This window comes from Vespa crabro, chromosome 6, assembly GCF_910589235.1.
Source record: "Vespa crabro chromosome 6, iyVesCrab1.2, whole genome shotgun sequence".
Classification (NCBI taxonomy): domain Eukaryota; kingdom Metazoa; phylum Arthropoda; class Insecta; order Hymenoptera; family Vespidae; genus Vespa; species Vespa crabro.
Window position 1 is genome coordinate 813,665 of NC_060960.1, and position 15,421 is coordinate 829,085.

The window sequence follows — 15,421 nt, forward strand, 5'->3', positions numbered from 1 at the left end:
GCAGATTTATAATTTTTTTCTCTATTAATTCTCATTGAATGAATAGAAGTAATGTAACAATTAGTCCAATCTTATTCATACACACCGGCTATAATCATTTAAGCTATATTCTATAGTTAGGTAATCGAATACAGAACAAATTTCAAGAATCTGCACTTTCATAACTCACAGTTTTTCTTCCTAAAGCAGATGGCGAAATTAGCTCAGCCAACATAGTTCTTTTTTTTTGATATTGCGATTACAACGCCAAAGCGCGCGTAACCGGAGCATTATAGTAATTTTTATAAAATAAAATAAATTGTAAATTTACCTTTGATATTAACAATAATTGGTCTATTGGTTGAATTCAACATTTTAAGGCTATTTAAGGCATTTTACATCATAAATTTATGCCTTATATTTTTACGAAATTTTGTGTATTTTGCTCTTAAATATCTAGGGATTTCCAATAATTAAATATTTTTGAATTAGAGATTCTTTTAATTGTGTTATAAATAAGTAATTTATTCAAAAAATATTCTACCACATAGAATAATGCAACAAATATGGTTGTAATTGCAATTATAGTCATTATTGAAATCATGATAAGGTTCATTTGAAAATTAAAGAATTATTTTATATTTACTTATATTTTATAATAAACGAATATTGTAAAAATAATTTATTTTAAATTTATTTAAAAATGATCCAGTAGCAATTCAAATTAAATAGAAGAGAAGGAGAGAAAAGAAGAGAATGAAATTGCATTCTTAAATGCACATTTATGTTAAAGAATTAGTTGGAAAATGGCGGGTTGCATGTTTTCTTCCCCTAAAACTCCATAGTTAAAATATCTTGACAATTTTCGCACTAAAACTGACTAGTTCTGTAAATACGGAGAAGAGTGTTAACGGAAATGTTTTAGCGTATAAAATAAGAGTGAAAAAGTTTAAAGATTTCCGAAATATATGAATCATTTAATCTATTAGAGTACACGAAAAAAATATATATATTTATAAATATATTTAAACTGAGCAATGTCACAGCCATCAGTAACGGCTTATTTTAATACGCGTAAGCGACAAGCTAACGAAGATTTACGCAATAAATCTAAAGTTTTATTATTGGATCAAGAATATATGAAAATAAATGAAGAGAGTGAACTTGAAACAAGAATCCAAACTTTTCAACCGTCCAAACTTCTACCTGAAGAACAAGAAGAAACTATAGTAACGAGCTCAAAAATGATATTGATGCAAGGAAAAAGCAATGTTAATAATTCTACTTTTAAAGTAAATTCTACTATGTGCCATACTCAAGTTGATTCTAAGTTTTCTGCACAGAAGACAAGTAAAGTTATTACTCGCTCACGTGTAACTCAAATATGTAAATCAAGTCAAAATGGTCAAAAAGATATTCGTGAGAGTTTTCTTAAGATAAGTAATGATGCTGAAATGAAAAATGGAAATTTGAAAATAAAAGAAAAAGTGAAAAAAGTATTATTTGAGAAAAAAGGTACTTTGAGTCCACAAAAGAAGCAACCTTCTACGCCAAAGAAAAATGTAGCAGAGGAAAAACAGACTACAATGATTGAACAAAACGAATCAACTGGTATTGGATGTATTACACCAAAAATAATGTCAATTAGAGATGATTCTATTAAAAAAAGTCTAGATTTGAATGAGATCAAAAATAGAATTAACAGGTCTAGCAGACTAGCAGAATTAAAAGCTTCTATTGATCGCATTAAAAAATGTGATCAACATTTAAATGTATTTCAGAAACAAAATGATCTTAATAAACCTCAAATACAGAGGTTTGAACAAATTGAACTTGAAATTCCAGTCAGGTAAATGCATTCTATAAGATTTAGAATCTTTTTATATTTCATCTTAATTTTTATTTTATATAACAGTCCTCAAAAGAACTTCAAATCGCCAAGTAAGACCTTAATTAGTCCGATAAAAAGTGAAGTCTTAGCTCAAACGAGTCCACAACGTCGTATTTTATTTGAACCTAAGAAATCTACTAGTCCGATAAAAAGTAAACCTGATAAAACTCCAGCTTATCAAAGATATTTATCATATGCTGAAAGTGGTACACCAGGATTATCATTACCATATAACTATAGGTTCTTAGCAGAAATTTTTAGATGCATTGATACGGTATATGAATATATCATTTTTTATTGTAGTATATTATTGTAATTTATTATTGTATTATATTAATTTACGCATGAAATAATATTCCATATTATTGATATTTTTAGGTTTCCGCTATGCTGTTTAATCGTAAAGAATTAATAACATTTAAAAAATTAAAGCCAGCTATTCAAGAACTTTTACGACGCAACTTTACATTAGAACATTTGTCACAAATAAAAACTGTTTATCCTGATGCTTATATTTTTCATCAAGAGAAAGTTAGATCATTTGGTTCGATATCTAAACAAGATAAATATGATTTGATTTTAACACCAATTGTACAAGTAAAAGATGGATTAAATGGATCAAATGAAGATAATTTCTTACAGGCAGCAACAGATGTAAGCATGACTCCGGACATATTGCTACAAAGAAGAAGAAAATTTTATGATATTTTGTTGGGTAATTTTAATTATTTTTTATCCTCCGATTATTGATTAACTTTAAATTGATTATAAATCATACCGATATTATTTATGTATTGTAGATAAAGTTAAAACAGAACATGAGCAATTTTTGCTAAAATTAGATGAACCAATAGTCATTCTTAAAGAAAAAATTATACGTTGGCATCCTGAGTTTGATGTTGAAAGTTGCAAGCCTATTGAGCAATCTGCATTGCCACAACCACCTAATATAGAAAAGACCACTTCTGCTAAACATGTTTTAGGTAAGATTGTATTAACAATGATTTCATTAAATAAATATTGCGTGTGTGTAATGGTGTTAATATTTATAGAAATTATATTCTAGAAATATTTCAATTATTTTCATGTTAGTTCTTAATAATGCGATACAGATTTAAAATGAAAAAAAGAATATCTTAGACAAAAAATCTTAAATTGAAAGTTGAATATTGGCTTTAATATTATAATTTAGTTAGTATTTTTTATAAATTATTAATTTTCATGTTTCTGGAACTTGAATTTAAGAAATCATTTGTGCAGAATGTGTGTTTCAATGTTTTTGAAGTATCGTTGGACAAAGAACAACTTTTAAGTAGAATTCGTAAGATCTTTTAAATAAATAAAACATATTCTTCAATTGATTTGTGAGGAATATATACATAGATTCTTTCATGTTGATGTTTTTTAATACATATATATTTTTTTATAGAAAAAGTAAAGTCCTTATTCAACTGTAATACTCGAATGGAAAAAGCTTTGGAAAGATTAGCAGAAGCAAAAATGGTATCAAAATCTAAATCTCCAGATATATCTTCTACAAATGAACCTACTAACAGTACTATAGACAAAGTTAATATTACTGTTATTAATACTGCACCAATTACACCAACTATAGAAAAGAGCTATCTTGCTAAGACATTTAAGGGCATTCCAAAAGCTCTTCTTGAAAAGGTAGGTTTTCTTTTTCTTTTTTTTTTTTAATTTAATTTTTATTGAAATTTACAATTTGATCTTATTAGGTACATGCGAAACAAGCTGCTAAAGCATTAGAAATGATGACTCGAACTCCAGATCTAGATAAAGAAGCGACTCTATATTCTAGATTACCTGAGTTAGCAAAGATTCTTCGTAGTATTTTTGTAGCTGAAAAGAAAGGAGTTTTACCTTTAGAACATGTATTAACTAAATTAGATAATTCGTTTAGAACTAAACTCACTACAGCTGAATTAGAGGAACATGTGCGAAAATTATGTAAATTATTGCCTATTTGGGCTAGTATACATAATGTGCGAAAAACAGATTACTTAAAACTTGCAAAAGATGTTGATTTAAATAAAGTAATTAAAATGTTAGAAATTGTGGCTAACGATAAAGTTACTACATCATGATGTCGATATAATAACGTAATTAATATAAAATTCAATTTTTATTTGTATTCATTCATTTTTTGTAATATATTTATGTAATCTTTTTTATGGTATATTTGCATGGATATGATAATAATGAATTAGCATCTTGGAATTGTTATCTTCTCATGTAATTTTACTATGCATAGTCAGTATATTTTCTGGTATATATGTCATGAATAAAGATAATATATAAACATTAAATTTTTTAATTTGTGTTATTGGTTAAATATCGGTTAAAGATTATGAGATTTATTTTACATCATATATATGATGAAAAATATTTATATATTTTAATTTTATTATCATCCAATTTTTATAAAAATTATTGATATAAGGAATATTACTAAAAAAATATTGAGTTAAAAGAAAATGAGGAATCTTACTTTTCACAGACTATGATTACATATTTATTTACAATGTTTATTTTATGTAACAGCACATAATATATAACATTAGGTCATCAGTTATAACTACAAATAGCATACGACTAGAAGGATCAAAAAGTAAAACTGCCACATCAAATCTAAATTTAGATCCAATTTATACATGCTTATGATATTTATGACATTTAATGACATTATGATTGTAACAAAAATAGTTATAATTACATTAACTTTAAAAACTTTCATAATTTTGCCAAAGTTTGAATATTAGTATAATAATACTAGTTATATTATCCAGATTATGCTTTACAAAAAATAACAGATCTATACTTTACAACAGATTCTATGTTTATAGCATGCTTCTTGTAACATGAAAATTTAATAAAATATTTAAATCATCTGTTTTAGAAACGAGAAATGTACAATTTAAGAATATTATTATTTTCATAAAATCATAAGTCCATTTCATAACATCATGTCCCAATTGAACTTTATGACACTTTTATTTTAAAGTTCATTATTCGTTTTTTCAAAAATCTATGAACGAATCCGAATGGCTTATGATGAATCATAATAGGCACATTACATGGAAATTTTTATCAATAAAGGCACTGCCATGTTTTGCACTAAAGGACTAATACATCGGTGCATTTGTAATTATTCATTATATGCATACACAAACATATATATATATATATATATATATATATATATATATAGCATATCTATCTATTTATATTAAAGTCTGCCAAGCAGTCTACAAGGAATGTTGTACTTCTATAATTCAGTCCCAAAAAATAAAAAGATATTGTTTGAAATTATTGCCTATATTTATTTATACAATTGAACTTTGGCAATTTATAACTATTTCAGTTCTATATTCTGTATTGTAATAATTATATATTTGATTTATTTATTCCTGATTAGGAGCCAAATTATATGTATCATAACATATTAAGATACATTTATAAAAGTTTTGATCGCTTACCATACATAATAGGCAACTGTAGTATATCATTTAAAAATTTTTTTTATAATAATTGCCTAATAACGACAAAATATTACTGTATAATATTTATAATAAAGGTAAATCAAGAGATACTACTATAAGTGTATGCCTGTGCATGCTAATCACATTAGTAACTTCAGTACATGAGGCAAAGTAATATTTTACTTAAGGAATTTTGTAAATGCTTCTGCTATATGTATCATATTCAAGTTTCACGACATATTACATTATGTATACACTCTCTAATGATATTGTTCATAAAAATAGCGAACGATTCTTGATACATAGAAACAAATACAAATGTAGAATGCATACAAAATTTAAGTATTAAATGCACATAATAACAAAAATCTTTCTCTTTGCCATTTCTTAAGTAGATTCAACCAAATATAATTTTTCATTTCAGGATATGTACTAGCATATGTATGATATAAAATATTCTAATTGAAATTATATTTTTACAAATGAAACACAAATCATTTAGTGAAATTAAATAAATTTTAATTAACATATTAAAACATAGAACAAAGGGAGACAATTAGAGCGATATTATGGTCAATTACAGTGACTTTGCATACTATATTCAGAAAATTCAAAATATCAGTATGTGAGAAAAATATAAGAATCATGTAAACATAAAAGAAAAAAAATAATATTTGGCATAATACATTGATATACATATATTTTGTGTACCTAGGTGCAGATTGTTTGTTTTAATACTATACGTATTTTCAAACGTTAATATTTACGTACAAAAAATATTCAAATTAAAAATTCAAAAAACATTTAATCATTGTGTATTCTTTCAAAAAAATACAGTTAAAAGTTTAATTATAAGAAACTTTCGTTCCTTCGTATATCATAATCTTTCGTGAAAAATATAAGTAGTATATATATTTTATTAAATATACAATTTTTTGATCTATATACAGATATGTATGATGCAGGGTATCTATTTTTGCATTTACATTTTATTGTAAATAACATTATCTGTACCTAGGTATTTCAATAACAATAATTAAATATGTTTCAAGTAAGGTGTCTATATAATATAAAACTTGTTACCTAATATAAACTTGTAAAAAAGAGTATTATAATCTATAATTAAATTCTATTAAGTGTCATGATAATATAAATTCATAAATTCCAATAAAATTATTAACTCATCGCAATATAAATTAAATTTCTTATCTCATTTTATATGAGATTAGAAATTCTTGCATTTTATCTAATATTGTTTTCAATAAGAGTTATAGTAATACTGTAAAAATATAAATCAAATTCTAACATACCTTTTCATTGTTATTGCAAATTATAATAAAAATTGTCAGTCTATTGAAATTTTTTATGTAAAATTCATTAAAAAAAATTAAGTTAATCTATGCATATAATCAACAATATAATTCACATCACAGATTCAAGATCAATAAATGAATAATGAAAATGCAAATATAATTTTTTTGTGTACAGATTTTGGAAAAAATAACTATTTTTCCTAAAAAATGTTACTAAGAAATAAGTTTGTTTCTCAAGGCCTTAATTGCTTTTTGTTAACAGAAGAAGTCAAGCTTTGGTGTGTAAGTTACATACATAGATGTATTAATATGTACAAAAGTGCTGTTATTATGACCTGATATTTCTGTATGACACATACGAAAAGTAGGAAATTCTATTTAAAAAATTATTTATACTTTTTATAGTAATTTAAAAATCAAGCGAAATATTAAAAAAAGAAGAAAAAGGAAATGACAGCTAAAAATAAAGTATAATATATAATGATCTATACGTAAATATTGATTAGTTAAAAAACATGAGATTCTCGAGTATGTTTTGCTCTGAGTTTAAAATAATGCAGTAGGGCAGTATCATATTACTATTTTAAACATAGTTGAAGCACATTAAATTGGTATGTATAGTAATAGTCTTTGTAATAATAATTACTAAATCGTGAATTTTCTAAATATAAATCATTTTGTTTACATTAATATCCTGTGCTTTGTTCAACTATACTTTAAAAAATATATAATTATTATGCCTGAATGTATATATCATTATTACTTCTATAAGATATATAAAAAAAGAAATGTAGGATTTTTAAAGTATAAATAAGCTTCATTGCTTGTATAGTGTAAGTACAGAGCACTCAGAATTAACATGTCACATTTCATATGATAGTAGTAGAAAATTTATAAAAGCGAGTCGGTAAAATCTGAATTAAGTGACAAATTAAACGTATTTATATTCAACTATTAGACTCGCTTTATACAATTATTTACAAAGCAGACTAAATTATAAAATCCGTATCAAAACTGTTATTATATGATTAACATTAGAATTTTAAAAGCTATTAAACTAGAAACTAATAAAACTGTAGAACATTTGGCATATTTATAATTATATTTTATTCAGTCGCGAAGTGAAATTTGTCAATTAAGAACAAGTTTTACCAATATCTATATTTTTTTATGCAATCATTACCCAAGTCAACCACGACTAAATGATTGTCTGCTAATACCGCAATACCTGATGGACGTCGTAATTTTGAACTATGAGAATCAATTTCAGTTAAAATATTACCTCCTCCCAGCTTTAACACTTGAATGATGCTCCGACCTTTATCTGTACGAGTAGCAAGTATTCTACCTTCTGCATCAACTGTTATACCACCATATATGCCTTTATCTATTGAATAAAATAAAAATATATATGTTATTGTAATATACAGTATATAACAATATTTAGATTAGACTAATATATAAATACAATGTAATAAAATATAACTACTTTTTCCTTCAGCATATATTTCTTCAGAGAAGTCACCCTTAGCAGAAAATACTTGAATTCGACTATCAGCAACTAAAATTTCTCCAGCAGGACCAACAGTAACAGAACTAATTAATCTAAAGGTGCCCCTTTTACCAACCTATTTATTAGTAATTTCTTTTTTATAAAATGTGTTTAATATCTGAAGATTTAGCTTATAAAATTATTGACTAACCTGAAACAGTATTTTACCATCAGAATCAAATACAAAAACACAACTTTGTCCATTGTCAGCGACAAGTATATGTCCATAGCTTCTATCTACTGCTATATCGATTGGTTCCTATACAAAATAATATAACTTAAAATAATATTGACAATATATATTTATATGAGATTATAAAATATGAACAAATGTACTAACTTGAAAAGTATTATGAGAGAAAGATCGAATTGTATCACCTAGTATACTCATTTCTGTGATTCTTCGTGTTCTCCAATTAACAACAACAAGACCTTGTTGAGATATGGCAATTCCTGTACAACTACGTCCTTCCAAGCCTTCATTGTTTATGTGTCTTTGAAATTCTAAATCACTATTCAGTACCTGTTACGATAAAGAACAAACAAACTTTTTAATAATATTTAGATGTTATATTCTTTTTAAATCAAAACAATACAAATGGAATAAATGATAGATAAATTAAATAGATTTAAGATACACACGCACCTTGATTCGTGAATTGCCAGTATCTAAAATATAAACATATCTATTATCATCAATTGCAACTCCAACTGGTTGATGAAATTCATCTTCACCATTTCCTCTTTTTCCATAGACTCTAATTGGTTCATTATGTTCCGTGGCATCAAAGAACAATGGATAATCTTTAATAGGTCTTTCGAATACAGATAATTTTAAAATATAACGACTAGCATATGGTGGCCTGAACAGTACTTCGTAAGTACCATTATCTAAGTCTTTAACTTCAGTTTCAATTGATTGACTTTGATTTTCTAATTGAATATTATCTGCTAGCATTAAATCTGCTCCAATAGGATCTCCTCCAACATTACGCGGATGACCATGGTAATCAACTGTTTCAACTACAACAACTCCTTGCAGTTTAACTATTGCTGGATCTTTAAGTCTAGCTCTACATAAACCTGTTAAATATTAAACATTCGAATTTATTTTATATAATAACTATGCCTAATAGTATCTACAAAATATTATGCTATATAATAATTAATTATAAACTACCAGGTAATGTTGTACTGGAGCGTATTCTTCCTAAGTTATTAAGTGCCTTTTCTAATTCAATAGATGCATTATTATGATAAAATTCAAACGTAATAAAAGCATTTTCCCTTGGCTCACTAAGCGCTGTAGCTGCATCAAGTTGATCAGATAAGCTTCCAATTCGTTGCGTTATATTTTGAACTTCAATCTACAGAAAAATTTCAACATTTGAAATTAACAAATAATAAACAGCTTTTTATAAATGCATTCAATATAAAAAAGTCATGTATGTGTATACTTGATATTGCAATCCTTCACATTCTCTTTCAACTTTATTTTTTTCCGCTTCTATCGCGGCATGTTGTTCTTCAAGTACTCGCTTTTTATCTCTAACAGCAGCACTAACGGCAGCTTGTAATTCCACACGACGTTTTTCTACTTTAGAAATAATATCCGCAAATTCAGCATCAACAGCATGTAAACATCTTTCCATAGCAGCGTCTAAACGTTGAAGTTCTGTGCTCACAGAATCTTGAGCCTGTGTCAACTTAAATATACCTGTATATTAACCACTTTCTACTTTATCATACAAAAATTACACTAGATAATTTAAGAACAAAGAAATATATGATTCCCTACCTTAGATATACATTCATTTGCTTTATAAAGTAGTATTTCAGACATCCGTTTTATTGCAATGCTAAAAGGGATAATTGTATGTTCCGTACAGCCTGGCGATGTACCTGCATGTGTACCACTTGTACATATTGTACAAAAAACTGTATCACAAGTTTCACAAAATAGCAATTCTTGATTTATATGTACTGAACACTTTGGAATAACCTTTAATAAATAAGTATATACTTATGAAAAAATATATATCATGTTCTAATTTGTAATATTGTATTAGAAATATTAAGCCATTCGAAATTTGTCAATCTATGAGAATGAATATGTAACAGATGTAATATGATACCTCTCGTCTCTGTCTGGACATAAGATCAAGAAGTTGGTTGACAAGAAAACTGGGAGGTAAAGCAGGAACCCCTCCACGAGGGATAGTTATTAATTCTCTACAAATCGGACATCGAAATGCTCCAGTTTCTCTTGTTTGTGATGCAGCAATTCTTGTTAAACAATGTAAACATACCTAGAAAAATATATAAAGTATTCAAAATAAATTGATTAAAGTTATCAGTTGGATATATATATTTAAACACATACCGTATGAGAACATGGTAATAGTTTTGGAGTATGCTCCCCACCATCATAAACACATAAACATGTCCCACATGTTAAGAAACTCTCATTAAAATCTTCATAATTTATACTGACTGTTTCCACAAGCATGGAGCTCATGCTGACCATCCTCTCCCCTAGCCGTGTCCTAAAAATTACAGAAAATGATAAAATAGTTCCTAAAAAATGGCTTAATATTTTACATAGATTCAGTTTTTAAAATAACGAGTTAAATATAGAAAGCTTTGTTATTTATTACAAATATTTAAATTTGAAGTAAGTATATAAAAATTATATTTATTTTATGAGTATCATTTTAATAGAATAAAATTAAGAAATATTAAGTATGAGGATATTGCTCTGATTAATACCAAAATATATGACAAAATATATATATAAATTATTTGCATGTATTACCAATATATATACTAATTTTATGTATAGCATACAATTTCTGATGCTTTTATTTATTTTTTAAACATATTCTTTTAATTTTGAGATATCTATAAATCAAATATAAAAAAGTAAAAATTATTCTAACTTAAACTTTGAAGTAGCATAATTTGTCTACTTCGAATATAAATCAAGCATTAGCGTGCTATTTCGTTCAGAAATTCGCTATATTGACGAAGTGCTGTATAAGTAAACGCTTGGCTCAAAATATTAAAAATATGAAGAATACAATGAAAACAAATGCACGTAACGTTTATAAACTCACTGCACAGCTAAACGTAATGCATCCATAATGGAGTTTGAACTGTTGTGTATTTTTCAGAGGAATGTTATACATTCATGTAAGAATCTGTATATGGCACACGTTTTCGAAAGCACGTGAAACGTCGCTATTGTCAAAAATATTCGATTAAGCAAAAATGAATTAAGTAAACACTAGAACATAGTTAAAGTACCCGTCATTTTATCCGTCATTTACCGTCACTGACCATCACACACATTCATCTTTACTCACACATAAACTTCTTTTTATCGATAACAATCGTTTTATGTTTTAATCAAAAAAAGATCGATCGATCGGCAAACGAATATACGTAAATCAAAAGATGCGACGCGCGACACGTGCTATTTAAAAAAAAAAAGCAAGAAACTTGAGAGAACAAAGTTATTTAGATAATTTCCACGAAATGGCCATGATCGTTTTCTTTCGAACAATACGTTTCCTTCTTCCGTAGACTTAAAGATTCAAAATCTAAATTTCACGCAAAGTACGGCACATCTTCGAAACGAACAAACGGAACATTTTACGAGCTCATCATACGTAGATTATCTTTTCTCTCTTTCTCTCTCTTTCTCTTTCTTTCTCTCTCTCTCTTTCTCTCTCTCTCTCTCTCTCTCTCTCTCTCTCTCTTTGTGTGACAGATGAATAATTCTACGGGAGTACACGTTCGGACTCTTTCAATGACATTTGCACTAGTAAGGAAGCCGTACGAGTAACACAAAGAGCGCCGATCCGAAGATTCGCCGCAGTGCACCCATTGTTGTCTCTCTGCTCAGTCTTCTTTGAGATTCTTTATTCTGGATCGGACGGACCAAGCCGACTATATAACATTCCACAGACCCTTACAACCTATCTCTCTGAGATCTTCTCTTGAATGTCGTTATTCATCAATTTATTCTCACTTTGATCTTCAAATTCTTATTATTTCGAATCCTCGGTATCATTTTCAATGTTTTTACTTTTCTTACTCGTACTCGTTCTCTATCATAATCATCTTGTGAGAATCTTTTATCTTCTCTCTTTCTTTCTCTTTCTCACATTTTTTTAATTTCTTATATATTTCTTGTACTCATATCTACTCATATATTTTTTCTTTCACACAATTTTCAATCAAACTCGATATTTTATGTTCGTTTTTCATATATGGATTTTTTCTTTCATTTTTTGTTATTTTTTAATAAACAAAAAATATATATATTTTTCTTTTTATATTAAATATTGTATTTATTTAAATGATGTCAAGCTTGTGAACTTATCTCTGCTTAGCGGTTCATTGACGAGAAGTTTAGCAGAGAACGAAAGAAAACAGCATGGCGGGAAAGAATAGAAACCTGTTACGCGCGAAATTGAAACGTAACGAATCTTACGCGTGCTTTCGAGTGTATGTAATATCATTGTAAAAATGCTATTTTTTACCAATTTTTTATTAACTAATTTTTATTTCTTTTTGATGACACCTTATAATTAAATTATTAAAAATATATATGTCTTGTGGCTGATGATAAAATTTTACAAAAAGATTTATACATTTTTTATAAATATATGTTTGAATTATTAATAGGGTATTAAATTTATTTTAATATGTAAGAATTATTAAAATTAAAAAGAAAATTACTTGAAATATAAATGTGCAAATAAAGCAGCAATACATATTCAGTTAGCGATAGTCAATACTATTTTTCATAGGTGTAATTGCAAAATTAATATCAATATGCTATTCACAATCGTTAATAAAAATGTTTGAACATGATAGAATTATTAATATAATCCTATTGGTCTATTCAGAAGCTTTCCTAATCTAAAACGATTACATATATATGATAACCGTATATTATAGATAGATCGCATTATATAAAGTAACACGTAACCTGTAATAATTTTAATATTTTAATACTTACATGAAGGGGCAGCAGCTCATATAGACTTCGTTGATATTCTCAATTTTCAGTATTACTTTATGCAATTTATAATGGATTTTGTTTATGAGGTAAATATTACATTATTGCTCGCATGATGTTCATTTTTAATCCATATATAATCGTGTCGTTGATTTTGTTTAGAAAAAACTAATCAATACGTTTTCTTCTTGAATACAATTGGAAAACTTTTTTATTTTTTTATATATGTATAATATTAAGATATTAATAACACAAGATTTGGAAACACTTTACTTATTTGTGCGATATATAACTTAATATTTTGATTTCTCTTTGGAATAAGATAATTTAAATCTTATAATATTTAGGTTTCATAAAAAAAGAAAACTTGGTAAATCATCATCGTCGTTTTCGTCTTCGTCGTCGTCGTCGTCATCATCATCATTATCATCATCATTATTGATAATTTCAACAATACGAAAAGAAACACTAAATAAACTCCGGATGTAGCGATTTTTTCAGTTATAAAAACACTCAGAAAACACTAGTTTTCTTTTATTTGTTTTTCTTCTTCTTTTTATAATTTCAACAAACACATGTCATTTTTCATTTTACGAAACTTGATGAACTTCCTTGGTGTGTCTTTCTTCTTTTCAATTTGTTGGCATAATATTCAAGTCAAGATGAGGATTTTCCAATCAGATCTTGTGCCACGTTCGTAGCATTTTTCCTTTTATCATGGACGACAGTCAAGGTCCGAGCTAGGTTGACACGACAGAAGAGACCGTAGCATTCCTCTATCGATTTTCTTTTTATCTTAATAGAGAAATACGAAGCGAGTGACTCAGCTGGTTAAATTGTCATTCTAATTAGACAACTTTTTCCATCTTTCTTTCTCTCTCTCTCTCTCTCTCTCTCTCTCTCTCTCTCGTTCTTTCTTTCTTTTTCTCTTTCACTCTTACTCTCTCTCACTCACTAACAAAATGTTACAAATGGCAAGAGATCTCAAGCCGAGTCTTGGAATGGTCGGGGGATGAAAACACGCCCTCGAAACTGTCCTTGCGAACGTCAGGGCATGCGCCGTTTTATTTAGGTCACACGCCACTTGATGGACTCACGATCGTATCTATGCGAATTTTTCTAGCTAGAGCAACTTCGATCGAAAGCCTTTATCATGTAAAGCCAAAAGACAACCCTTAAGATTATCAGATCTCGAGATTTTTTATCAATTCTAGTTTGTTATGCACATTTACATACTAAACAATTATTTATTGTAAGCGCGTCTAAAGAGAAGTAGGTAGGAAGAATCGTCTAAAAAGAATACATTGTTTTTATTATTAATAAACATTTATTATCATTAAACATGTAAATTTATGGTTAACACGTTATGAGATAAAAACGGATTAGCAAACATCTATTACAGTATTTTAAATTACTCTTACATTATCGATAAAAATTTAGAAATATCCAAACACGACCAATTTTTGATCGATTATACTTATCTGTAATAATTATATTTTTCGATCGATGCTAATAAAAAGATTATAGTTTGTTTTTAATCAATTCGTGCAGAATTTCATTATTTTGTTTGTCAAATGAATAGGAAGGATATCAACTCCGATGGATTTCACTTCGTTAATACAAAGTTAGCTAATATGTGATATGATCCAATCTATATAACTGTAAATTCTAATGTGGACGTCCGGATATCTTTCAGCACATCGTGTAACTCAATAGACTAACCAATCTGTACACTGTCTAAGACAAGTGGATTACCAGAATCACCTTAAAAGTAAATTATTGTATTTTTACTCCTTGATAAAAGAATTATATGCAGTTGAAAAATTCATAAAGGATCACATTCAAAATATTCTTTTTTACGAATATTAATCTTCTACACACATGCATTGTTTATTTTTTTGAGTAGATTAATAAGAAAAAAATACAATAGAAGTTGAAAATACATAGCAAATACCGTGTGTATAGTTACTATCTATACAAATGTTGGTATTTTTAACCGATTGATATATCATCTGACATTTTGGCAATTCAACAATTTTTATATTTATTATTTACAACCGATTATTTCTTCCACCCGTATTTTAAAATGTTTCACAATATTAAATATGTTTCTTTTATTTTAATAGTAATCTCTAGAACGAGATGTTATAGTTC

General features: G+C 27.2%; 2 protein-coding genes across 7 annotated transcripts; one reads left to right on the forward strand and one right to left on the reverse strand.

Moving 5' to 3' along the window:
* The first annotated feature begins 717 nt into the window (after positions 1–717).
* LOC124424764 (DNA replication factor Cdt1-like) lies at positions 718–6,032 on the forward strand. Its single transcript, XM_046964253.1, has 6 exons — positions 718–1,828; positions 1,895–2,144; positions 2,249–2,585; positions 2,671–2,853; positions 3,300–3,541; positions 3,610–6,032. Exons 1-6 carry the CDS (start codon positions 1,017–1,019, stop codon positions 3,976–3,978), a joined length of 2,193 nt encoding a protein of 730 aa, XP_046820209.1. The 5' UTR covers positions 718–1,016; the 3' UTR covers positions 3,979–6,032.
* On the reverse strand, positions 3,558–14,282 carry LOC124424765 (tripartite motif-containing protein 2-like). Of its 6 annotated transcripts, XR_006942370.1 has the most exons (12): positions 11,355–12,761; positions 10,622–10,784; positions 10,374–10,547; positions 10,037–10,240; positions 9,696–9,944; positions 9,419–9,605; positions 8,885–9,321; positions 8,579–8,761; positions 8,390–8,497; positions 8,176–8,247; positions 7,969–8,073; positions 3,558–3,733 (listed from the first exon to the last, which is right to left on the reverse strand). XR_006942370.1 is itself a non-coding variant. In XM_046964255.1 (11 exons), the coding sequence occupies exons 1-11, from the start codon at positions 13,285–13,287 to the stop codon at positions 7,835–7,837; spliced, it is 2,103 nt and encodes a 700-aa protein (XP_046820211.1). In that variant the 5' UTR covers positions 13,288–14,282; the 3' UTR covers positions 4,383–7,834. The 6 variants fall into 6 exon arrangements, 4 of the variants coding, with proteins under 4 accessions (XP_046820211.1, XP_046820210.1, XP_046820212.1 ...); XM_046964255.1 differs by lacking the exons at positions 3,558–3,733; positions 11,355–12,761 and adding an exon at positions 13,268–14,282 and having other exon boundaries at positions 4,383–8,073; positions 8,176–8,314; XM_046964254.1 differs by lacking the exon at positions 3,558–3,733 and having other exon boundaries at positions 4,383–8,073; positions 8,176–8,314; positions 11,355–12,682.
* Positions 14,283–15,421: the final 1,139 nt, after the last annotated feature.